This window comes from Urtica dioica, chromosome 3 (assembly GCF_054948205.1).
Source record: "Urtica dioica subsp. dioica isolate 48M chromosome 3, U.dioica_male_clone48M_v1_H2, whole genome shotgun sequence".
In the NCBI taxonomy this organism is placed as follows: Eukaryota; Viridiplantae; Streptophyta; class Magnoliopsida; order Rosales; family Urticaceae; genus Urtica; species Urtica dioica.
In genome coordinates this window covers 49,977,343-50,001,878 of record NC_142758.1, presented here as the reverse complement: position 1 = coordinate 50,001,878, position 24,536 = coordinate 49,977,343, and the positions used below count along the sequence as shown (strand labels likewise).

At 37.2% G+C, this 24,536-nt stretch overlaps 4 protein-coding genes across 4 annotated transcripts; 3 read left to right on the top strand and 1 right to left on the bottom strand.

Annotated features, from left to right (window-relative positions):
- The first annotated feature begins 424 nt into the window (after nt 1-424).
- On the top strand, nt 425-7,943 carry EMB3011 (RNA helicase family protein). Its single transcript, XM_089608916.1, has 17 exons — nt 425-602; nt 695-833; nt 932-1,168; nt 1,665-1,708; nt 1,919-2,201; nt 2,405-2,605; nt 2,705-2,829; nt 3,121-3,218; nt 3,308-3,416; nt 3,727-3,904; nt 3,993-4,222; nt 4,312-4,488; nt 4,950-5,021; nt 5,154-5,330; nt 5,573-5,634; nt 5,741-5,893; nt 5,989-7,943. The coding sequence occupies exons 1-17, from the start codon at nt 597-599 to the stop codon at nt 7,589-7,591; spliced, it is 3,894 nt and encodes a 1,297-aa protein (XP_089465042.1). The 5' UTR covers nt 425-596; the 3' UTR covers nt 7,592-7,943.
- Nucleotides 7,944-9,324: 1,381 nt separating this feature from the next.
- LOC149403562 (uncharacterized) lies at nt 9,325-10,687 on the top strand. The gene is made up of 3 exons (XM_089609699.1): nt 9,325-9,651; nt 10,111-10,188; nt 10,275-10,687. The coding sequence occupies exons 1-3, from the start codon at nt 9,480-9,482 to the stop codon at nt 10,625-10,627; spliced, it is 603 nt and encodes a 200-aa protein (XP_089465825.1). The 5' UTR covers nt 9,325-9,479; the 3' UTR covers nt 10,628-10,687.
- A 1,901-nt stretch (nt 10,688-12,588) lies between these two features.
- Nucleotides 12,589-20,164, top strand: GCS1 (glucosidase 1). Its single transcript, XM_089609259.1, has 22 exons — nt 12,589-12,964; nt 13,055-13,128; nt 13,515-13,766; nt 14,626-14,800; nt 15,406-15,492; nt 15,575-15,643; nt 15,724-15,820; nt 15,925-16,007; nt 16,233-16,340; nt 17,041-17,162; nt 17,252-17,359; nt 17,453-17,526; nt 17,705-17,830; nt 17,947-18,014; nt 18,308-18,457; nt 18,545-18,595; nt 18,801-18,857; nt 19,066-19,215; nt 19,332-19,423; nt 19,505-19,614; nt 19,706-19,769; nt 19,861-20,164. The coding sequence occupies exons 1-22, from the start codon at nt 12,662-12,664 to the stop codon at nt 20,003-20,005; spliced, it is 2,565 nt and encodes an 854-aa protein (XP_089465385.1). The 5' UTR covers nt 12,589-12,661; the 3' UTR covers nt 20,006-20,164.
- A 1,126-nt stretch (nt 20,165-21,290) lies between these two features.
- Nucleotides 21,291-24,328, bottom strand: LOC149403560 (nuclear pore complex protein). The gene is made up of 9 exons (XM_089608095.1): nt 23,845-24,328; nt 23,097-23,150; nt 22,909-22,968; nt 22,667-22,777; nt 22,334-22,399; nt 22,162-22,248; nt 21,957-22,058; nt 21,718-21,867; nt 21,291-21,497 (listed from the first exon to the last, which is right to left on the bottom strand). The coding sequence occupies exons 1-9, from the start codon at nt 24,268-24,270 to the stop codon at nt 21,381-21,383; spliced, it is 1,173 nt and encodes a 390-aa protein (XP_089464221.1). The 5' UTR covers nt 24,271-24,328; the 3' UTR covers nt 21,291-21,380.
- Between the last annotated feature and the right edge of the window lie 208 nt (nt 24,329-24,536).

The window sequence follows — 24,536 nt, the reverse complement described above, 5'->3', positions numbered from 1 at the left end:
AATTGTCGAATTTTTTAAATTATTTACGTTTTTTTGTTGTTAATTACAACGCGGTATAATATGAAGATATTTGAGTCAAATATAATTTTCGTTGACTATTTCCTAAACGTTGATTACATCCAAATTTTATAGTTTATTTTTAGCTATAAATCAACAACGCCCTTAAATTATTTTAATTTTCCAACCGTCGGTTGAGTTTTATGGTTCAAAACTGTAAATTAGTTTCTATATGTGTTAGTGACGTGGCAAGTCGTTTTTCAAAAACGACGTATAAACCTTTAGAAGTGAAATATTATGAATTAATGAAAAAGGACCCATTTGCAACAAATAAAAAAAGAAAGAAAAACAAAAGTTGCCTTTGTAGTGGAAAAAACAAGAGAACCAAGAGTTAAAGGAGCAATTTGGAAATTATAAATTTGGGGACCTGGATGACTCTCATGTCAAGAGGAGTAGAAAGAAACGAGAGAGAGAATTAGAGAGAGATCGAGAAAGAGAGGAAGGAAGAGAGAAAAATCGCGACGAAGAAGAAGCAAGAGAAAAAACTTGAAAGCTTTATCGGAATTCGGGACTTCGTTGATTCAAAAGTAACGTTCCGAATGGAGGTTCGTACTGTTTGTTTGTTTTTTTTTTTTTTTTTGGAGCTTCATTTAGGTCTCACTTCCATTTTTTTTTCCTATTCGCTTGCTTCAATCAGAAGCAAGAAAGTGCAGAGATAATCGACCTTGACAAGACGACTGTAACACTGGAAGCCGAGAAGATCAGCGTCGGCGGTTTATTCGTCCCCGGGAAGGACAGAGTGGTCTATCAACGTCCCGAGAGGAAATCTATTTTAGGTATCAAATTCAACAATTTTTTTTTTTAATTTAGTTAGTTATTTTTTGTGATAATTTATTTTCTTCTGCTGCTTATTGTGTTGCGTACGGTTTCACAGGGCTTGATGTACTTGCCGATGCAAAACGGGGAAATAAACCTGTTGATGGCGGGTTTAAGGTTCCCAGGGATAGAGTTGTTTCAGTTGCGGCGTCCATGGATGAAGACGAGAGCAATGAAGCTTCTGCGGTAGATGATGGTGGTGATGACGTGGCGAGCGATGCGTTCGCTGCTGGGAAACAAAACCCGACCCGTAGACGATATCGTGAAGCAGCCGGAGATGATACGCCGCGCACACGTATGTCGTTTTTTTTTTTACAAGCTCGTGTTGTGAATTTGAATTGAGAATATAGGTTACATGTGATTTTACAAGGATATAAGGAGTATTAAAACATTTCGATGACGATATGAAAAAAGAAAAAGTACCTGCTGATATATACTCTTTGAGTGTTGGTTATTTAGGTTAGGTTATAGGTGATTTTTCAAGGATATAAACTTGCTATTACTCTATGAGAATTTTAACATTCTGATGATGATAAAAAAAAAAAAAATTACCTGCTGAAATATACTCTTTGAGTGTTGGTTATAGGTGATTTTTCAAGGATATTAACTTGTTCTAATTATAGGAGAGTTTTGACATTCTAACAATGATATAAAAATAAAAAATTACCTGCTGAAATATACTCTTTTGAGAGCTGGGAAATAGTCATCTTTTTTTTTTCTTCCCGTTTATATTCATTTTTTTGTTTAAAAATGTTAGGGCCCGAATAGAATTTGAACTTCTTGTGTTGCAGGAAGTACGCTGACAAGAGAAGAACGCCCTGATGATTCTTCAAATGTAAGTTGATCTGATGATTTAGTGACCAATTTCATCACCAGTATTATCGTCATGATTGTTTTTTGCCGGCTTCTTCAAATGCTTCTGATCCTAATTCCTACCTATCCACACTTTTTTTCTTGTACTTGGAAAGATTTATAGATGGCGATCTTGGCAATGGAATGATTTTAATGTGACCTCAATTTTTTTTTTTTTTGGTATGGGTTGAAGGTTTCAGTGCAAGGATCCCGGAGCGTTCGGTCAAGCCCTAATGGGAGGCGAGCTTCTGAAGATAATGAAGGAGACTATGATCGGGTCAGCCGTGGCAGCGAGAGAAGGTATTACAGGGACGATATCAGAAATGAAAACCGTGGATCGAGAGAGAGACATAGCAGCCACGACGAAAGATATACTCCGTACGGAAGGGAATCACGCGACAGATACGATCAAGGCTACGGTAATGGAGATCACGGAAGGAAGCGTAGTAGACACGGAGGCTCAAAGAGGGGACATGGTATTTATCTTACTAGTATTTGCTATATATAATACTAAAAAAAAAAATTGACTTGTCCCTTTTTGCAAATCTTTGGCTATTTTGCTAATCCATTAGTTTTAATTTGCTATTTAGCCACATTTTTTTTTCTTCCTGTTTTTGGTTATGGAATATAATGTTTTGCTATTACTGATTTAGTTCCGAAAACTTGTTGAATACATCAGACAGATCTGACTGGGACGAGGGAAAGTGGGAATGGGAAGATACTCCGCGCAGAGATAATAGTTACACGCCTCGGCGAAGTAATAGTTACTCCGATTCTAGTAGAAGCCACTACAGACCTTCACATTCGCCGATGCTCGTTGGGGCTTCGCCCGATGCAAGACTTGCTTCCCCGTGGCTGGGTGGCAATACCCCTTACTCTGGTACATTCTCTAATTAGCTGCCAAAAAAAAAAAAAAAACTAGCTGTTAATACCGAGTTATATTAGTTTAGGCAGACTTGGTGACACTTGATAAGTGCAGGTTCTAATGCTTCTCCGTGGGACAACGTCTCGCCATCACCGGCTCCGATACGGGCCTCGGGATCCTCGGGAAGACCTTCGAGCTCCAGATATAATGGACGGCCCCATCAAGATAATTTGTCTACGGTAACTTCTCGATCACGTGTTAAAAAGTGTGTTAGAGTATTAGATATTAGGAGATTATAATCGATAGTCAAGGGGGTGATATAGTATTATCAAAACAGAAATGTATCGAATCATTTTGTGAAGAATTATTGATAAAGAGTTTTGGAGAGCCCCGGGTCTCTACAGTTACCCGTAGATTCGACAAATACCATCCAAAACCAGAACAAAGCACTATACGTTTGTCGTGGAAATCTGTTTGTAATTTCTGACATGTTAATTTATCTTCCTTGTGTGCTGCGCCAATCTCTACAGGGCGGAGAAGAAGAGAGGAACGATTCGGAAGAAGAGCAGAAATATGAGATAAGCGAAAGCATGCGTGCAGAGATGGAATATCATTCTGACCGTGCTTGGTAATACAAAGATATGGATTTCGTACCTGTTAGAAGCCAAAAAATAAAAGATGAGAGGGAAAGTTAATTAACCTAATCTTGATTTGTAGGTATGATAGAGAAGAAGGTAATGCAATGTACGATGACGACAGAACATCGGCGTTTCTTGGAGACGAAGCCTCTTTCCAAAAGAAAGAAGCAGAGTTGACCAAAAGGCTGGTATGTCCAGAAAACTGTGAAGAAATCTATTTATGTTAGGAACTAAGATGTTTAACCCACAAAAATTCAGTCATCAACATGATAACCAAAGAGAAAAAGGCAAATTGTATAGATCTTGCTCACTGTATGAATATTATTCCAGTTCTTGCCTACTTATCAAATCTACCCTTGCCCCCCAAAACCCGACCCAATAAAGAAAAGGCCATTTCCGTCCTGTCTCTGACAAGTTACTGGTAATGGTAACTTGTCAACTTATTGCATTGGAAAAAGAAGGAAGAAAACAAATTGAAACGATGCATTGTTGTCACAGGTTCGAAGAGATGGTACGAAGATGACTCTCTCGCAGAGCAAAAAGCTGTCTCAACGCACCGCTGACAACGATCAGTGGGAAGATAGGCAGCTAATGAGATCCGGAGCTGTTCGCGGCACCGAGGTCGAGACCGAGTTTGACGATGAAGATGAGCGCAAGGTCATTCTACTAGTGCACGGTAAGATATAATTTAGAAGACAATAAACCTCAGTCCATTGGGGTTTTGAATTAGCTGTGAATTGACCGTTCTGTCATGACTCGTGCAGATACGAAGCCTCCGTTCCTCGATGGTAGGGTTGTTTTCACCAAACAAGCGGAGCCGATAATGCCGATAAAGGATCCCACATCGGATATGGCTATCATTTCACGCAAAGGGTCTACTTTAGTGAGGGAAATCTCAGAGAAGAAGAGATTGAACAAGTCACGCCAACGCTTTTGGGAGCTCGCGGGCTCCAAACTCGGTGATATTCTCGGAGTTGAGAAAACAGCAGAGCAGGTATATTTTTTTTTACCTTTAAGAGAGAGATGATATTTACCTTTTGAATAGGGTAATATGCTAATTTTTATTTTGAACTGCTGTGACAGATTGATGCAGATACTGTGACAGTGGGCGAAGATGGTGATGTGGATTTCAAGGCAGACGCAAAGTTTGCGCAGCATTTGAAGAAAGACGAAGCTGTGAGCGACTTTGCGAAGAACAAAACATTGTCCCAACAGAGACAATATTTGCCCATCTATTCGGTTCGGGAGGAGTTACTTCAGGTGTGATGTTGCTCTTTTTTTTTTACACTGAAAGGCACGAGTTATTTGAAAATTTACAATCTCTAGTATTTTTTTAACATTATATAAAGAACTAAATAAATCATATTCGGACCACAAAAGCACTAGTTAAAGTTGACACGATTTTGGATTTTTGGAGTAGTTTTTATGTTTTTGTTTTAATGTGACTTTTCAATATTACAAACAATTTGATTTAACTTGTAAGTATGTATCAAAATGTTTTGGGGTTGAATTTCATTTAATAAAAAAGTAAATCTTGCATGAAAAGTGACTAAAATGCTACAAAAATAATAGCTCGAGGAGCATTTAGACCCAAAGTAGTTTGGGGATCACAACGCCACTTATACAACAGTTCAGGGACTACATGCGCTGAAAAAAAAAAAAAAACTTTTGGTAGATGACTTTCCTTGTGTACGCACTTTTCTAAAACATCTGTTGTGCAGGTGATTCGAGAAAATCAGGTTGTGGTCGTTGTCGGAGAAACTGGTTCGGGAAAGACTACTCAGTTGACTCAGGTTCGTTTATTAAAAAAAAATTATAATCTCTCTTTTCTCTTCTCATTGCTAAGACCAACTTGCATTTGTTTTAGGACTCGTGACAAAGGCTGACATTTGTATGTTTTTTTTTTGTGTGATTTTACTCTATAGTATCTGCATGAAGATGGCTACACCACGAACGGGATCGTGGGATGTACTCAACCTAGGCGTGTCGCAGCAATGAGTGTCGCGAAGAGAGTTAGTGAGGAAATGGAGACCGAACTGGGAGAGAAAGTCGGCTACGCTATTCGCTTTGAAGATGTTACCGGCCCTAAAACCATTATAAAGGTAAATTTATTTCCGTGTCTCACACAATAGGTCTTTTGCATAATTCGAGAGACCCTTGGCTCTCCTAATACAATCCTAATCTAAATGTTCATTGCCTATACTCTCATAATCTCCCCTATTTACAGACTAACACAACTTCTAGTTATTCTATATTAGCCCCTCAAATATCTACTAATTAAAATATTAAGACAGCGTTACTGATTTACTGAGTTATATTCTCGATCTCTATTTCCGACTTGCAGTACATGACGGACGGTGTACTTCTGCGTGAGACTCTCAAGGATGCTGATGTTGAGAAATATCGGTAAGAGAATTATTATTTGCTCATTTTTTCTATGTAATTTTTTTTTTAATTTTTTTGAAAAATGATCGACAAGTCATAACTTTAATGGTCCTTCTATCCACTGCAGTGTCGTCGTAATGGACGAAGCTCACGAGAGATCGCTTAGCACCGACGTCCTTTTCGGAATCCTCAAAAAAGTCGTTGCTCGGCGACGCGATTTCAAGCTCATCGTGACTTCCGCAACTCTCAACGCCCAGAAATTCTCCGACTTTTTCGGAAGGTAAACAACAAATTCTCTACACACACACACACACACACACACGGTGAATTCGATTCCGATTTTTTTCAATAACAATTTTTTTTTCCTCGTTACAGCGTTCCAATTTTCCACATACCTGGGAGAACTTTCCCGGTGAACACACTGTACAGCAAAAGCCCGTGCGAGGACTACGTCGAGGCCGCGGTGAAGCAAGCGATGACGATCCACATCACCAGCCCGCCCGGCGACATCCTCATCTTCATGACCGGCCAAGAGGAGATCGAAGCCGCTTGCTTTTCCCTCGAAGAACGAATGGAACAACTGACCTCGAACACGAAGAAAGAAGTCCCGAGGCTCGAGATTCTCCCGATATATTCCCAGCTTCCCGCCGATCTTCAAGCCAAGATCTTCCAAAAAGCCGAAGAGGGAGCCCGAAAGTGCATCGTCGCCACGAACATCGCCGAGACTTCCTTAACCGTGGACGGGATTTTCTACGTCATCGACACCGGGTACGGAAAAATGAAGGTTTACAATCCGAGGATGGGAATGGACGCTCTCCAAGTTTTTCCGGTCAGCCGAGCCGCGGCGGACCAGAGAGCCGGGCGGGCGGGTCGGACCGGGCCCGGGACTTGTTACCGACTCTACACCGAGACCGCGTACCTGAACGAAATGCTCGCGAGCCCGGTACCCGAAATCCAACGCACCAACCTCGGGAACGTAGTCCTTCTCTTGAAGTCCCTGAAGGTCGAGAATCTTCTGGACTTCGACTTCATGGACCCGCCTCCGCAGGACAACATCCTGAACTCGATGTACCAGCTATGGGTTCTCGGCGCTCTCAACAACGTCGGAGGACTCACCGAGATCGGTTGGAAAATGGTCGAATTCCCTCTCGACCCGCCTCTCGCGAAGATGCTCCTGATGGGCGAGAGCCTCGAGTGCCTCGAAGAAGTCTTGACGATCGTCTCGATGCTCTCGGTCCCGTCCGTTTTTTTCCGCCCGAAAGACCGAGCCGAGGAGAGCGACGCGGCCCGCGAGAAGTTCTTCGTCCCCGAATCCGACCACTTAACACTCCTCAACGTCTATCAGCAATGGAAGCAACACGACTACCGCGGAGACTGGTGCAACGACCATTACCTCCACGTGAAAGGCCTCCGAAAAGCCCGGGAAGTCCGGTCCCAACTCAAGGAGATCTTAACGACGCTGAAGATCCCGGTGAGTTCCTCCGGACCCGACACCGACATCGTCAGAAAAGCGATTTGCTCGGCGTATTTTCACAACTCGGCGAGACTCAAAGGGGTCGGCGAGTACGTCAACACGAGGAACGGGATGCCATGTCATCTTCACCCGAGCAGCGCGATCTACGGGATGGGTTGTACGCCGGACTATGTGGTCTATCACGAGCTCGTTTTGACGAGCAAAGAGTACATGCAATGCGCGACCGCGGTGGAACCGCATTGGCTTGCCGAGCTCGGACCGATGTTCTTTTCGGTGAAGGACTCGGACACGTCGCTTCTCGAGCACAAGAGACGGCAAAAAGAAGAGAAGACTGCCATGGAAGAGGAAATGGAAGGGCTGAGGAAAGATCAAGCCGAGGCCGAGCGGAGGAGCAAAGAGGCCGAGCGGGAGAGGCGGGCCCGCCGACAACAGCCCGTCTCGACGCCGGGATTGCTTGGACAAGGCTCCAATACGTATCTACGCCCAAAGAGGTTCGGGTTGTAGATATGATGTCATGCGATACCCGGAAAAAAAAAGAATCCGGGATTGTGAAAACTGTTGTATGGAGACTAATTTCGGAGAGAATTAAAAAAAAAAGAAAAAAAAGAAAAAAAAGAAAGGAAACTTTCATGATATGGTTGATCTTTATTTCTTTTTAAGTTGTGCCAGGAATGAAATCCCGGTGTGTAAAATATTTAACTTTGATATCCTTTTTTTTTGTTTTACAAAAAGGGTATAGCTTGATCAGCCCCAAATTTATTAGAAAGATTGAGAACAGTGAATTCAACCACTTAACAAAGTGGTTTGTTATGTTTAAGGCTTTAAGCAGAAATAAGAGCAAATTGGACTGTAACAACATCAATGGCAATCCTATCCTTGGCCTTCCTCAACAAAATTTTGACACCCCATTAAAGAGGATTACTTCTCAAATACACCCTCCTTGTGTTGTAGTCCTCGTCGTGGAAGCTTCTCGAGCGGATTTAAATACCGTTCTATGGCTCCGAATCCATGTCTTATGAGAGCTATGAAGCTTTAGCTAGCTAGGACTTGCCTTGATGAACAAAAGTCAGACGTTTTATGATGAGCAAGTGTTCATTAAAACAGTCTTACGTCAATAATTTAAACAAAAAATTGGCTACATAAGCCACCTATAAACGATATGAATTGTAAATTAGCCAACCTTTGGTAAATACTTTGTAAATAGTCAACTTGCATATGTGGCAGCCTATTAACTACCTAAAATATATGTTTGACTGTGTTAAATAAGTCTTTTATTAATCTGTTAATAAGTTTACTTGGCTATTTACAAGAAATTAACTAAAAGTGGGCTATATCTCAATCCACTATATCCGTGTGGCTATATAGCTTAATAACCCTAATTTAAATGGTTCAACTTAAGAGTTTATATAGTTAGAGTTATAGTTTAATTTGTAATTTTTACTTTCTTTCAAATTAAAATTTATTTAGGTTGACAAATATGCTTTAAATTTCTAAGAGATTTTATTTTAAAAAATTATTTAATTTAAATACTACAAAATAATTGATAAGAATACTATTTTAATTCAATAGCTTGTCCAGTTACTAAAACGTCACTAGTCTAATGGTCGAATAATAAATTCATTTTGCCAAAAAACCAAACAACAAAAAGGACAATATCTTCTTTATAAAAAAAAACTATATCTGTATAATACGTGCCGTTTCTACCAAATAAATATTCGTCATATTACACTAGAATTAATTTCTTCTTTTTTTTTTGTTGCATTTGACAACGTTTCTTGATTTAAACTCTTTTGCCGGTTGCTAGTTCAGTTTTACCCCTTTTATAAAACAAACTAATAAAAGGTTATCAAGCCGAGTCTATGTTTGTTTTTATTTTCACCGCATCATTAAGGTGTTAATTAGCTAAAACTAAAAGCAATCACTCTCAAGCAAAACGATAGGACATGTCACAAAACCACATATATATATATATATATATATATATATATATATATATATATATATATATATATATATATATATAATCAAGCTATTCAGCAAAAAAAAAAATTATAATTAAGCAACAACTCCAAAAGCCACTTTTAAAAGAACCATAAATAATGAAAGATGAGGGCCATAATAACAAACGTTTTATTTAAAAATTGAAGGACCCACCAATTTTACTTTGCTTTCAAGACCAATCAGCTATCTATTCTATCTTTCCTTTATTCTTCTGGTTGAGCTAACTTCAAGTCTCTTTAATTAACCAGCTTTACTTCTCTCTGTGCCATCTCTTACATCACATTCACTTATTTAGAAAAACAAGGCCTTTTTTCTCTTCTTCTTTCAACTGTATGATCAATGACTGTGTATCTTCTCTCTATCAATATTATTATTCCCTTTTATTGTAGAAATGGGAAACTGTGTTCCGGTCCTGAGAGTCTCGGAGCAGAAAATCTCGAACCATATCGATAGACACGTCGAATGTGTCTCCATCGACGAGAGAGCGATTCAAGGGAATAATTTTGGAATTACTTCAGAGAATTGCTTTAATCCCGATCCGAGGACTGTTCTTCGAGAACCGAGTATGTTCCTAACTAATTGATGTCAAAATCTCGATCTTAATTTTTTTTTTTTTTTAAAAGTGATGTCTCAAATGTTATAAATCAAAGCATCATAGATCTGTATTTTCAACTACTGATTTTTTTTTTTAGTGGATCTCATTCAGAAATTTAGAACTCAAAATTGATTTGTATTTAATTATATTTGGCGTTTCCTCGAGTGAAAAAGAAAGCATACACACAAAACTTCTTACGCAAGTAACATAGTCTTTCCTAAAAACGACATTCTCTAATAAGTTATTCAACACTCTCTTTGGCGATTCCCTTCTCTAGTATTATATCTCTATGTTTCATTCTTCCTTGATTGAAGAAAGAAGGATATACGTAGCTTCTTACGCAAGAAACCTAGTTTTTTATATTAAAGAGATTTATTATGATCATATACATTACTTTTTTTTTTTTATTATTATTTCCGTGTGAAAGGTAATACGGAAGAGACGTTTTTCGATTCCCACCTCAGTTTAGATTCTGACTGCGACGACTTCTTCAGCGTTAATGGCGGTAAGATTAAGATCGAATTACTTCTCTACACTCTAATTTTTTTTTAATTATCGACGCGACGAATATAAAACGTTTTAAATTCACAGATCTAACGCCGTCTCTTAACGGAACCCCCGTTGCTGGTTCTTTTAACGCCGCTGACGTGGCGACAGAGTCATCGAGACACAAGTCCTCTTCGAACAAGCTTCTGATCGATCTGTTCCACGACGGAGATGAGAGCCAAAGGAGTTCTTATTCTTCTCATACGAAAAGGCAAGAGAACGAACAAGTCACACACGTGTCGATTGTGAAGGGCAGTGATAAAAGTAGTCATCATAACAGACGTTGTTTCAGTGTCGGGAATAAGAAAACGAGACAACCCGTGAATTGTTGTCTTCCGAATCTAATGACGAGAAGTCTCAGCTTAACTGAGAAGAAAAAAGAAGAAGAGACTTACTAGTATTGTCATATGTATTATTCTATAAACTATAAATTTAAGGACGTGTTTGTTTGATAGGGTTTTGTATTTGTTACACATAGTGAATTGGGAACATTTCCTTTCCTTCTTTTTTTTTTTTTTTTTTTTATATATATTTCTTTCTACCACTTTATAGTCTGTGTTCTACGTGGGACACATTTTTTGTTGCTTGGTTGTAATCTCCTTAAAGAAAAAAAAAAAAACTACGTTGCATTTTCATAATTCTTTTGTACTTGTAGTAATAATCATCATTTTTATTAGAGATTTATAACTAACTAAGCCACATGATACTAGTATTTACATTCCAACCCACGTTTCTTTTTTTTTTTTTTTTTTTTTTTTTTTTTTTTTGTAAATAGCTATTTTACCTACATGTCAACCTTGTCTGATTTTTTTATTTCCAATTCTAACCATTGGTTTATTTAGAAAAAATTAAAAAGAAATATTCATATATATTGGTTTTTTTTAATCAACTATAGTTACATTTTTTGTTTCTAATTAGTAGGGACTGGTTGTTACTGCATATATCTACTTTGATTTCATTTTGATCAACAAAAATGGAAAATAAATCATATCTCACTACGCATATGCAACAAACATTTCACACACGTCAAATTTTTTTTATTATTATTACGTTATCCTAAGCGGAGAATCCCCACTAATGAAAAAACGACAGTCAAAATTATAGAAGGCCTTGCGTAAACAAACGAATAGCCAAGAAATCACTAAAACTGAAACAAACCTTTTTCCTTCTTCTCTCTTCTCTCTTCTTTCTTCTAAACTACTTTCTTTCCCCATGAGATTCTTCCCATAATTTCTCTCTTCTCAAAAGATCACACATCAAAGATGAAGGATTACGATCCTTATAACCCGATTCCCAAGCTCGAGAAAGACGAAAGATACAACACTCTAGTCCTGGGATAATCCAATGCGATGCCAAGAAAGAATCATTGGCATATTAATTACAGTATTTTCAATTATAAATATAGTCGCGTTAATGATTGGAGATGACTATATAATTGGAAAACAACAGTTTTATTAAAAACAATAATTCAAAAACGACCATATCAATATAAAAACGAGAATATAATTGGAAACGAATGCAAACGACAGCATAACTGGTAACGACATATGTCCAAACGACAACAAAATCGGAAACGACAATATAATTGGAAACGACACCATGATTACAAACGACAACATAGCTGAAAACGACATCATAATGAATCAAACGAGAATATAACTGGAACGACAACATAATCAAACGACAATATAATCATGCGACAGCTTAACTGAAAACGACAATACAATCAAACGACAGTTTAATTTCAAACGACAATATATTCAAACGACAACATAATCAAACGGCGGCATGAGTCTAAACGACAATATAATTAAACGACATAATAAATGGAAAACGACAGTATAAATGTTATTATCACGCCCATTAGACATTATCGATCGAGAGACAGAGAGAGAGAGAGAGTCATATACAATTGACATAATAGTTCAACTACGGTTTGGTTTAGGTGTTCGTTTCATATTATTAGCAGAAGAAATTCTCTTTCTCAGTTCATAGTATTTAGTTTTTTTTTTTCGTCTTCCAGTCAAGGATTTAATCGAGTTTTATTTATTTATTATTATCATCATTATTATTAAATGAATGGTTGTATATATACAGACATTGTTGGATCTAATAAAAAAATCCAAGCAATTACTGTTTAGACTAGAAGGAAAACACAACCCGAACTTCATTGACTCATATTTTGTTGGTACTTATGAAATTTTGGCTTAAACTTTTAAATTATTCTCTTCTTCATTTTTCTATTTTCTGTCAATATATATACCTTGAGGGCTATTTAGCTAAACCAAAACATTTTAAAGGACTATTTGTAACAAAACCCAAGAGTAATACCCGGAGACCGAGAAAGTCTAGTTTTCAGCAGCCATTTGGCGGTCAAGAAGTTCACTCTCGTTTTGAATTTGAGACGGAATCGGAAAAATCTCTGGTCCCAAATGGCCGGAAATGACAGACCAAGTGCTCGGAGCAGATTAAAGCCTTCCGATCAGTCCGGTGATCGCGACGATGGTCGGCGATCGAGGACCGTTGCCAAGCCTCGCAGAGACCGTGGTCGTCGAAGTCACGACTCGATTCGGATCTTCAATGCCGATCTCAAGTTGATCCTAGGGTTTAGCGCGATCGCGTTCGTCGCCATATTTTTCTTCGTTCGTCATCTGGTGAATTCGGCTGAAGAACACTCGCGGAGACCTAGGGTTGTCACTCCGTTTCCAGCTCCGAAGATCACCGATCTTCCTCAGGTATAATGACCTTAGATTCGTCTCAATTTCATGAAATTTCTTTTGACTGTTGACCTGTAACCTAGGTTTGAATTTTCCTTGAATTTGTAGTTTCAAGGTGAGCACAAGGAGAGCTTGTATTGGGGAACATATCGCCCTCATGTGTACCTCGGAATTCGTGCCAGGTACAAATGACTATCATGAACTAGCTTTTGTTTACTGTTTAAGACTTGAAATAGTGGATCGAAATGAGGGTTTGAATTTTTTTTATTGTGTAGCAACTTGAAATAGTGGTGTAGGGTTTCGTGGATTGTTCTATCTATATGCTTAATGAATCTTGTTATAATCTATACTTTGCAATTACAAGTAATTGTGGTTTTGTTTCTTACTAAATTGTTATTCTTTACCTATCTATTAAATTTTTACTGTCTAGCAACTTGAGTAGTGGTCTAGAGTTTCATGGGCTGTTTCTTTCTATATGCTTAATGAATCATGATATAATCTATACCTTGCAATTACGAGTGATTGTGGTTTTTGTTTCTAACTAGATCGTTGTTCTTTATCTATCTAGGACTCCTCGGTCGCTGATCGCTGGATTAATGTGGATCGGCGTGAAGGATGGGAGGTACGTGATGAGGCATGTTTGTGAAAATTCAGATGACCTAAGTAAATTTGGTTGGACGGATCATAATGGGCGTGATTATGGGCATCAAGTAATAGTTGACCAGGAGATAACCTTAGCCACAAGTTTCCTCAAATCCAAGCAGGAGGGAAGTGGTTATGGAGGAGATTGGGCGGTTCGAATTGATGTGAAGAGCAATAGGTAAATTCTCCCACCTTATTCTCAAAAATATTCTTCATTAAATAAAATGCTTCCATGACTTAGTTATGCTAAGAGACCAAAATCTCTAGCTTCAAAATAGAAGCTCTTTTTTCATTTTAGAATTGTTATGAGACAGAAGTAATCATTTTATCGCCTTTCACGTTCAGCTTTAGTCTCTTATTCAAGTTCATTTTCTATATCCGATCTAGTTCGAAAGCCATCTAGTGCTCTTTAGGTTGTATTTTCCTCTTGATTTTTCCCAGAGAATGGTCCATTTTAGATAGTAGTTTCTTTTGTTTAGACAGATTGTTTCTCTTATTTCTGTTTTAGTTACTAGATTCAGAATTGTGCATTGGACTTGAAATGTGTCTGCATACATGGTAAACATAAATATAATTTTAGTGCTTGCTTGATCACTGCTTGGAAAGCTATGCAAGGTGAGGGACCCTTGAGTAATGGTCATTTATTTTTCTTCACAGAATGGTTCTAGACTTAATTTTGCTAAGAGACCACAAATTTTAAAACGGAAGCTCTTCTTCATTTTAGAGGTGTTATGAGGCAGGATTAATCTTTTATTGCCTTTCACGTTCAGCTTAAGTTTGTTATATCCAATCTAGTTCGAAAATCGTCTAGTGCTCTTTAGGCTTATACTTTCCTCTGGATTTTTCGCAGAATGCTCAATTTCTTAGTAATAGGTTTTTATTTTATTTTTTATAACTAGATAGTAGTTTCTTTCTTTTGTTTAGACAGATAGTTCCTCTTAGTTATTATATTTAGAATTGTGCATTGGACTTGGACTAAATGTAGTCTGAATACATGCTAAATATAAATTATGTGCTTGTTTGTTCTCTGCTTGCAGAGCTATTCAAGATGAGGGACCTTTGAGTAACGGTCATTTATTTTTCTACATGGCTGATGAAGGTGGAAGTAATTTGCGGTTGAGTCAAAATACCTTGGACCGTAATAGGAATTCTCTCCTTACATCTGGTTCTCGAAATGATGTCGGAGATTGGCAGCTACATCTGAAATCACAGGTTAGCTTACCTAGAAAACCCTGTATAATAAGCTTAGGTGTAGTAATTAGGATTAAGAAGCTAGTTAGTGTAAATAAGAGGATAGTGAAATGACAAAAAGGAAGCAGAAATTGAGTGAAAAATTGGGATTTTTCTCGGGGAGGAGAACAAGTCTTTCTCTTTCAAAAGCTTGTAACTATCTTGTATATTCATATTTCGGCGTAACGGAATATTCAGGGTCATATTGTAATGCAAGTATTATCCTTGTGCTCATACTTATTGGTTACTAATGCAACTCTGCTGAAGCCTTTAAAGAGCTGTTTTGATGTTGGTCTTTACTTGAGATTAGATTAGATTAGATTAGTGCCAATTGATTTCTTTTGCAATGCGATAGACTTTTTGGTGGCTGTTTCTTTTATTTATTTATGTTATTGAGGTGAAAGGTTAGGCCTAGTACCATCTTTTGTGATTAAAAACTAATGACCCTCTACATAGAAAATGTCCGATTGATTCGAATCTATAACATCTTGATTTACTGAATGTAGAATCATCTCTTTTGCACTTTATGTTCCCCAATTATTCTTTTGAGTTGATTTATTGAAGGTGATGTCTGACTCGTTTCACAGGATGAGTTAGCGGTTCATTACGCGGGTTTTAGGACGTATAATATTCACAACCTCTCTGATCATGTGCAGCTCGATCTTGCAACACAGGTATGTGATATATCATTTTAATATGCAATATAGTTTGTGCTACTTTTTTTGGTTTATTCTAATTTTGTGTCCATTTCTCAAGGCTAGAAAGGTTGGTAGGCTTCAGTTGTCTAACACAGCTGATACAAATCCAAATATTGCTGTTTTTCAGGTATTTTACTCAGCATAGTCTAACGAAACTACTAACCAAAATCACTTTTCTTTTGAACTTACTAGGTTATGTTTGTGCAGATCTCTTCAAGGATTCCATTCAAGATAGATATCGCATTTGTTTCGGGAGCGGGATCGGATAGTTCAAGGATAGAAGAACGAGTTAGTCACCTTACAGGTTTTTCCGTTCTCCTCTTATATTGATGGGCAGTTTAGGGATTTTCTTAAAATGGTCATTGGATACCAATTCTACAAACTATTCCGATGCTCGATTGAATTTAGGCACCTCCCTCACTAGTGAACTGAAAGGGAAGCAAAGAGAATTTGACAATAAGTTCGAGAAGAACTTCAATGTGGACAATAAGGTATTCTAAAATCAGTGTAATTTGAAACTAACTTGAGATGGTGTTTGAATTTGATGCCATTATTGTATCTCTATGTGAATCCAAACTGCCTCATTCAGTTTTTTCGATGCAAACTCCACAAATACAAATTCGTTGGAAGAAACCAGAATTTTTATTAGTTCCTATGAATTTGTAATTTTATGTTTGTTATAGAAGAATTCTCAAATCATAGTGCTATGTTTTCAGCTTGATTCGGAATCTATTGCGGCTGGTAAGGTTGCTATTGGGAACATGTTGGGAGGCATTGGTTATTTCTATGGTCAGTCTAAAATTACACTTCCCAGAGATTCCAATGTAAGTGAAGTGATTCCCTCCTATATTTCTTTTCTTATTATACGCTGTCGAGAAGATTTTTATACTTGTAGAGTAGTAACATGGCTATCCAAAGAGAATTTACTAATTTCTAACTACCTTAGCTACTAATCGTTCCTATTTTGTTTCCAAATGTTGTAGTGTTAGAAACAGGGAAATAATAAAAACATAAACTATGCTTTTCTGATTAAACGCAGCATGTAAAATTAAAAGTTGACAGTTGTAACTTGTATTAATATACTTGGATAAATCTATGGTAATTTTGGAAGCATATCTATGACCATGAAACTTTCTCAGTTCATTTTTTGCTCAACTAGGGTATGTTTTGGATGTCTTAAAAAAAGGGTCTTTTAGCTATATAGCCATTTGACTTATAGCGTTTTGTATAATAGCCAACCTTTTGTTAATTTTATGTAAATAGCCACCTCAACTTATTTACGGCACTCAAAAAGACAAAAAAAAAAAAAAAAAAAAAAAAAAAAAAAAAAAAAAAAAACTCAAGATAGGCGGGAATGTTTTTGGGTATTTGTGTCTTTTTGAGCGCCGTAAATAAGTTGAGGTGGCTATTTACAAAAAAGTTTACAAAAGGTTGGCTATCTAGCAATTCTTAAACTTCCTTATTTGGCTAATTTTTTGAAAAAAACAATCATTCAGTGTCTCACTATGGGATTTTCTCTTGCAGGTGGGTGGTCGTGATAATTTTATTTCCTACTGGCCCGCTGAGCTTTACTCAGCTGTCCCAAGTCGGCCTTTCTTTCCAAGGGGATTTTTGTGGGACGAGGGTTTTCATCAGCTACTGATCTGGTGAGTATATCGTTGTCTTTTTGTGAAAGATTAACCCGAGAATTTTACTAGTTGAGCATTTCTAAGGACTATGTCTAATAATCGAGCAGGCGATGGGATATCCGTATTTCCTTGGATATCATTGGACATTGGTTGGATTTAATGAATATTGATGGATGGATTCCGCGAGAGCAAATTTTAGGAGCTGAAGCTTTAAGGTGATATGCATGTTCTAATATATGCATCGGATGAATTAATTCTTTATGAAAATAGTTACAATTACACCCCTGGCTTTATTTGTGCTGTTGCAGTAAGGTCCCGGATGAATTTGTTGCTCAGAATCCAACAAATGGCAATCCTCCAACTTTATTTTTGGCTTTACATGGTAAAAAATATCCGTGACCAATTTTTTGACTTGCGTACTTTCAATAATTAACCCTGCAACTCTATGAACAGAGAAGACCTAGTTCATTGTCTGCATTATAAGCATTTTTTTTCTTTTTTTTTTCTTCTTCTTTTTAGAGAAGATTTCTAATAATATATTTAATTTTTATTTCTTGCAGATCTGATTATTGGTTTGGAGAAAAACAAATTTGATTCCACTGAACGAGCTGAGATTACCACGTTCTTGGAACGGGCTTTTGTTCGCTTAGAAGCATGGTTTCAGTGGTTCAATACAACTCAGTCAGGTTGAGATCCTGTGAACTGCTATATGCTTTTTTTTTTTTTTTTTTTTAATATTCGCTTTCTCTTCCTCTGTAAGTCATACTTTGAGCTGAACAATTAGTTGACTATCTGAACGTAGGGAAGGAAACTGGAAGCTACTATTGGCACGGGAGAGACAATTCAACGACCCGGGAACTAAATCCAAAGGTTATTTATAATCTCATCTTCACCATTTGGATATTGCATTGGGAGTTTTGTTTATAAAATAAAAAAAAATAAAAAAAAATATTTTTATTCTTTTCTTTGACCTGTTATATAAATATATAAACCAGGGTTTAGGGTCAATATGAAACTACGAGATAGAGTTTGTTTCCTCTGTTACAAAAGAAAAATTGCTCGTAGCTTATCATTTACGATATATTAGCAGTGGTGAGCTTTGATTAGTCTTTTTCATTCCAAATACAATGGTGAATTGATATTGATTTAGTGGAACATTTCAGACGCTTACATCCGGGTTAGATGACTATCCACGAGCTTCTCACCCGACCGAGGATGAACGCCACCTGGACCTCAGATGTTGGCTGCTTCTTGCAGCAGGTTGTTTGCGTTCTATTACAGAGCTCCTCGGAAAGGAAACACAGTCTGGGAAGGTATTGAAAATCAATTTATATGATCAAAATTTGAAGAAGATAGCTTGTACATGTTATTGAATTCGCCTTTTCTGATGAACGGTGCAGGACTATGGTACTACATCCAAGCTTCTTTCTGATTTTGATACTTTGAATAAGGTTGGTTTAGGTTCATGATCTATGTTTCACGGTTATTATCTGAATCTGGATACATCCTTCTTGTTTTTTCTATTTTAGGGAGTGAAATTCTTTTACAACTTTTTTTTTTTTTTTTGCTGGTCTTATTTGTGTCCATGTGTCATTAAGAGCCCACAGGTGTGGTTATTACTAAGTCTAGCTTATCTAATTTGTGTTTTGATAACAGCTGCATTTGGATGATACATCTGGAGCGTATTATGATTTTGGTTACCATACTGAGAAGGTACACTTCATTATGAAGTCCCGAGACCTGTACTTGCTTTTACTATTCACATATACAAATTGGATAAGCCTAAGATTCCTCCAACTCTCTCATCATTTTAATAGTTTCAAGAGAAGCAAAATAGAGTAATGTAAGGTATCTTGTAATGGTGGTGTTTTTTTTTTTCATAAAATTTATATGCCGACATTCTGAGTTTTGGTAATGTAAGGTTCGTCTGGCGTGGAAAGAAACTAATGTCGGAAATGGTTACCCGAACCGAGAGCTTGTCCGCAAAGTCCTAGAAAAACCTGAATTGAGACTCGTACCTCATGTTGGTTATGTTAGTCTTTTCCCATTCATGAGGCGGATCATTCCACCTGTAAGTTTTATAACATAATCTGACCACATGTCAATGCGAAACTTCTCTTATATTTCGAGCCTGCATTTCGCTATCTTTGATTTATCTGAGTTTTGCGGAGCTTTTCAAATACGCAGGACTCGTGGATTCTAGGAAAACAGCTTGAGCTGATTTCAAACAAGAGCGTCTTATGGACTGATTTCGGGATCCGTTCACTGGCCAAATCAAGGTTAGTTAATAAAGCGCTTGAAACATTCTATATAGTTTTATACGGAACCTGCTTTTGATTTTTAAAACGTATCGTGTATAGTTCGGTGTACATGAAACGCAATACGGAGCACGACCCTCCATATTGGAGAGGCCCAATTTGGATAAATATGAATTACATGATTGTCTCGGCGCTTAAACATTACTCTCAAGGTATGAATCGCTTAATTCTTAATCATCATCATCATCTTAATATTAAGCGTGATGATCATTGGTTCTGATGTTTTTGGTTGAATTGTTGCAGAAGAAGGCCCGTTTCAGGATAGGGCAAGAATAATTTATACTGATCTGAGAAGCAATCTGATTAGGTATTAAATCACTCTCGCTCCTTTTTAAAATTTGCTTATAGTACAAGACCCATATTTCAATGACTCTAATTTTTTTTTGTGTTTCGGTCAGAAATGTGGTTCGGAACTATAAGGAAACGGGGTTCTTGTGGGAACAATACGATCAAAAGAGCGGAAAAGGTAAAGGTACACGCCTTTTCACGGGCTGGACATCCCTTGTCCTGCTCATCATGGCTGAAGCGTATCCACAAACATAAGCTCGCCTCTAAATTATGTCAGCAGCTTCTTAATTATCCATTTTTTTTTAATTAGTTATCTCAAAGTACTAGACTATTTGAAAGTTTTGATTTAACGTCGCCTTAAAATCCGGATATAATAATAAATAAATATGGATATCACGAATGGTGGGCGTAGAATTGAGATGATCGCACTTGTATTACAAAGTAACGGATATTTAGCCGGAGAGCTTCGATACTAATGGCAACGAAACGGTTTAAAACCAGAATCTAGCTAACAACCTATTAATTTGAGAATCTTTTGGGCGTGCAAATTAGTTTAGGACTGGGCTGAGCTGAGCTGAGCTTGAAATGAAATTCAGGCCCTTAAACATAGGGAGATTTGCGTCAATGTCACAAATTCGTCGGGTTTTTGCATTTGTGTCAAAAAGTTGTCAAAATTGTATTTGTGTCACGTATTTACATTCGTGTCACATGTGCAAATTTCAAATTACTCTCTCTCATCATTTAATCATTTTATTAGTTACTCCATGTCTTCTGAATTTTTACAATCCCTCATTAAAAATCACTTCATTTTCCTCTAAAACTTTCTAAAAATTTTACGTGTGACTTATTTGCAATTGGATTGCCAATTTGTGACATAAGATGCAAATACCACTTAAACATATGTAAAAGCTCACTAGTACTATCAAAATGGGCTTACACGATTGAAGGCTAAACAATTATGGCCCAAGTTCCAAATGCCCATTTTATGCAACTCTAACAGGCCAAAGCCCATAATTTGGATTTACAGTGGCCCAAGTCCCAAATAAATCTCACATGATTTTTTTTAAAAAAATTATTTTTTATTCTATTTTTTATTCACATATCAAGAGAACATTTTTACCAGAATCATATCGTGGAAAAATAATTGTATAGGAACAAGTTACGATGAGGTAAATATGGTTTTTAAAATTTCATTATTTTTATTTATTTATTTTACGGATCATTTATGAGCCCAACATCATCTTTTGCCCAACATATATAGAACCTTGAGATCATTTGGAGGTAAATGATCCGTAAAATAAATAAATAAAAATTAATAGGATATTACGACCGAATGCTTTGATGCCGAGGCCTAACTCTAGACGATTTTACCCTTTTTTAAACATTGGAAGAACAAAAACTGTTTCATAAGTGAGAAATTTGTAGTTTAACCTAAGCTCTACAAATAATTTTTAATATGGGACATATTTGAGTTATAATAGTGACTTTCATAATCATTTTGGCCCTCATGTGTTAAGCTGATAATTTATCATTTCCAACATAAACAAAAAGAAATAAATAAACCACACTGCATTGCATTGCATACATATCAATGGGAATATATGAAATCTAGAGAGAGAGTTTGCTTATTTTAGCTCAAATCATCGGCCATTTCGGTGTCCTCGGCCATGATTATCTCCATGTCCCTAATATCGCGCTTTAATACGTTGCCCAGCCTTGCAATCGCTTCTGTTTGCTGTTGTAACACCTGTCACCACAAAAAGGTGCAAAAAATTATAATGAATAATAAATAAATCAACGTTATTTCCATAAATTTCAAAGCACCAAAAATGCATGAACGAAGTTATTTTATACAATGTCAAATAACTCCACATCTTTCTAAGATATCATAACCAAAGACGTAATACTTCAATTTACATGATTTGAAAACAAAAATACTAGGCTCAAAGTCAGTATTTGATTCTCACCTCTTGCATATCAGAAAGACTCTGTTCATGTATTTTGGTTGATCCTGGAAGACAAACTGAAGAACCGCCTCCGACAGAATTTGCTTGAACGCGCGATATTGTGACCAAATTTTGTACCCTTCTTGAAAGCTCTCCTCCCGATCCCTTCAACTGCATTGCATATATATTATATTACGTATATATATACATATATATATATATATATATATTATATGGTGAAGAATGTGTAAATGAACTACCTCTCTGGTGATGGAAGCTAATTTCTCAGCCAGTTCGGCTTCGCCTTTCATAAGCGGTAATCGACAACCCTTTCCTTCAAGTGCCTCTGTTATTTTCATTACCTTTTTTTTTCACAGCAAGTAAAACGTCAAAACACGAGAGCAAGGATTTACGAGAAAAACAGCTAGGAGTCGTTTTCAAATGTAGAGCACAGAGATATTTTACCTTCAGAAGACGCCTTTGAAGACCTTGCTCTTTTTGTCTCATTCTTTCAATTCGAGGTAGCGTATCTGCCTGAAGATGCCGTTGAAGCTGGAGAGATTTAAAAGATAGTAAGACAGGCTGACGAAATTTCAACGTAATACAAAATCAGAAAGCTGAAAAATCTAAAAATTACCATTTTCACATTGCTTTGGGTCATTCTCAATCTCTCAGAATCTGAAAGAATGACTTCATCTTGGAGCTGCAACCATAGCCACACCATCAGAATTTAAATACCTCATTTCAAAAGTTTAAAAAACTATTTAGAGAAATGTATGCTTCAACACTATAACGATGCCAGTGATGAGTACGTTTTAGAAATTAGGTCCTAGAGTAGTCACTAGTTTAAATGGTTAAAGTATCATTATAGTCTTATTCAAAAGAATTATTTTATCTGTTTGGTTTCCCAAGTTAATGATAACATTAGACTTCGAAATTTGGATTAATCTGAAGTAAGGAATATAGATACCTTTAGTCTTTCTGAAAGATCCTTAAATCCGTTAATCAGTTGAGGCCATAATCGTTCTCTATCCGTACTTTCCATACCCTCAAGCTTTCCCATAGCCTCTGCCCACATGATCTGGCATAGCAAACTATACTCTGGATTTAGTCGAAACAGAAAGTAATTCCTAGTAAATAAAAAAGCAATAACAACGACTGTTTTCAATCTATAAATAAATCATTGACAATAGAGGAAAACGAATAACTCACATCTGATACGCCAGGGGGTTTTACTCTAAACTGTGAATCAATAACACTAAACAACAAATGCTGAAAAGAAAAACACAAACAAATTTAGGCAATGGACATTACACAGTCACAAGAACGAATAAATTATTAAATTTAAATGAGAAAACTATAAAATCTAAGCAATAAAGAATAGCAATCGGAAAACCTACCTTGAAAGCATACTTCTCGTTTCCAGGTTTGTCCTTGTAGGCTTCAACAATTGCCTAATCAGATTAGAATGATACAAACCAGATATCACATTCCAAATACAGAAAATCAACGTGATTAATATATTCATTTTCAAACAAACAAAATAACGCAGATTACTAGTACTACTACGCTAACTTCTCTTGCCAAACACATATACTAAATGCAACGTCAAATTAATTTAGAGAACATCGTCTTTTGTTCTAAGCAAACAAAAGGCCAGAGCAATCACATATCAATAAGAGGAGGAAAAATAAAAATAACAAATTAAAATGGTTCAACTCGTAATCCCTAATTGAGGTTAGAAGTGCATTGCAGTCATAAGATTCAAATATGCCTACAGAGATTAAATGGAATCAAACGCATTAATAAAACCTAGGGTTTGATATGCTTCCTACAGAACGCATAATATAAGAATCACTACATTAAACTGAGATATATGTGGGATGAACTAGAGTTTTCAAACGTAAAAAAAAAAAGCACTGATTTCATAATTATATGAACCACTACATTAAACTGAGATATATGTAGGGAAAAAAAAACCAGTGTCTGGAAAGAAATACACACACTGGTCGCGGTTTCATTCTTAAGATTACAACGTCAAATAGACCGAATTGCGCACCGAATCGAAATAATTTATGTAAATTCAAAACTAAACAAATAAAAAAAACCCTAGGGTTTCACGTATCGCGTACTGAATCAAGCACTTACTTGAATGTCGCGATCGGCGAGAGAGAAAGGAATCGGAGCCACGGGAGCCATCTGAGTAGTCAGCTGCGAATTCTGGAATTGAGCAGTCTGAGACGGCGGCGCCGGAGTCGAGAACGACATCGACGGAAATCCGAAGCCGCCGCCGGTCGACGACGGCTGTTGAAACAACGAGCTCTGCTGTGGCTGAGTCTGCGCCGAAAATGGAGTCGTCATCAGCGATCCGAAGCCCCCTCCAGCGGAGAACGACGGCGTGGAAGGAGTTCCGAAAGCCGGCGTGGACGACGGCGTTCCGAAAGCCGGCGTGGACGACGGCGCTCCGAAGGCCGGTGATGGAGTTCCGAACAAAGACGTCGAAGCCGGAGCTCCGAACGCCGGTGAAGAAGCCGGAGCCCCAAACGCCGGAGTCGACGACGGAGTCCCGAACATTGGGTTCGTCTGATCGCGAGAGAATGAAAAAAAAAGAGGAACCCTAGGTTTTCGGGAAAGAAACAAGAAATGGACATTTCAATTTTGAAGCGGGAAGTGTGTAACCGATTAGCTAGTGTGATTTTTCTTGTTTGGGCTCATGATTTGGGCCTCATTTATATACATACATACATATTATTATAGGGAAATTTGCGTCAATGTCACAAATTCGTCGGGTTTTTGCATTTGTGTCACAAAGTTGTCAAAATTGCATTTGTGTCACGTAT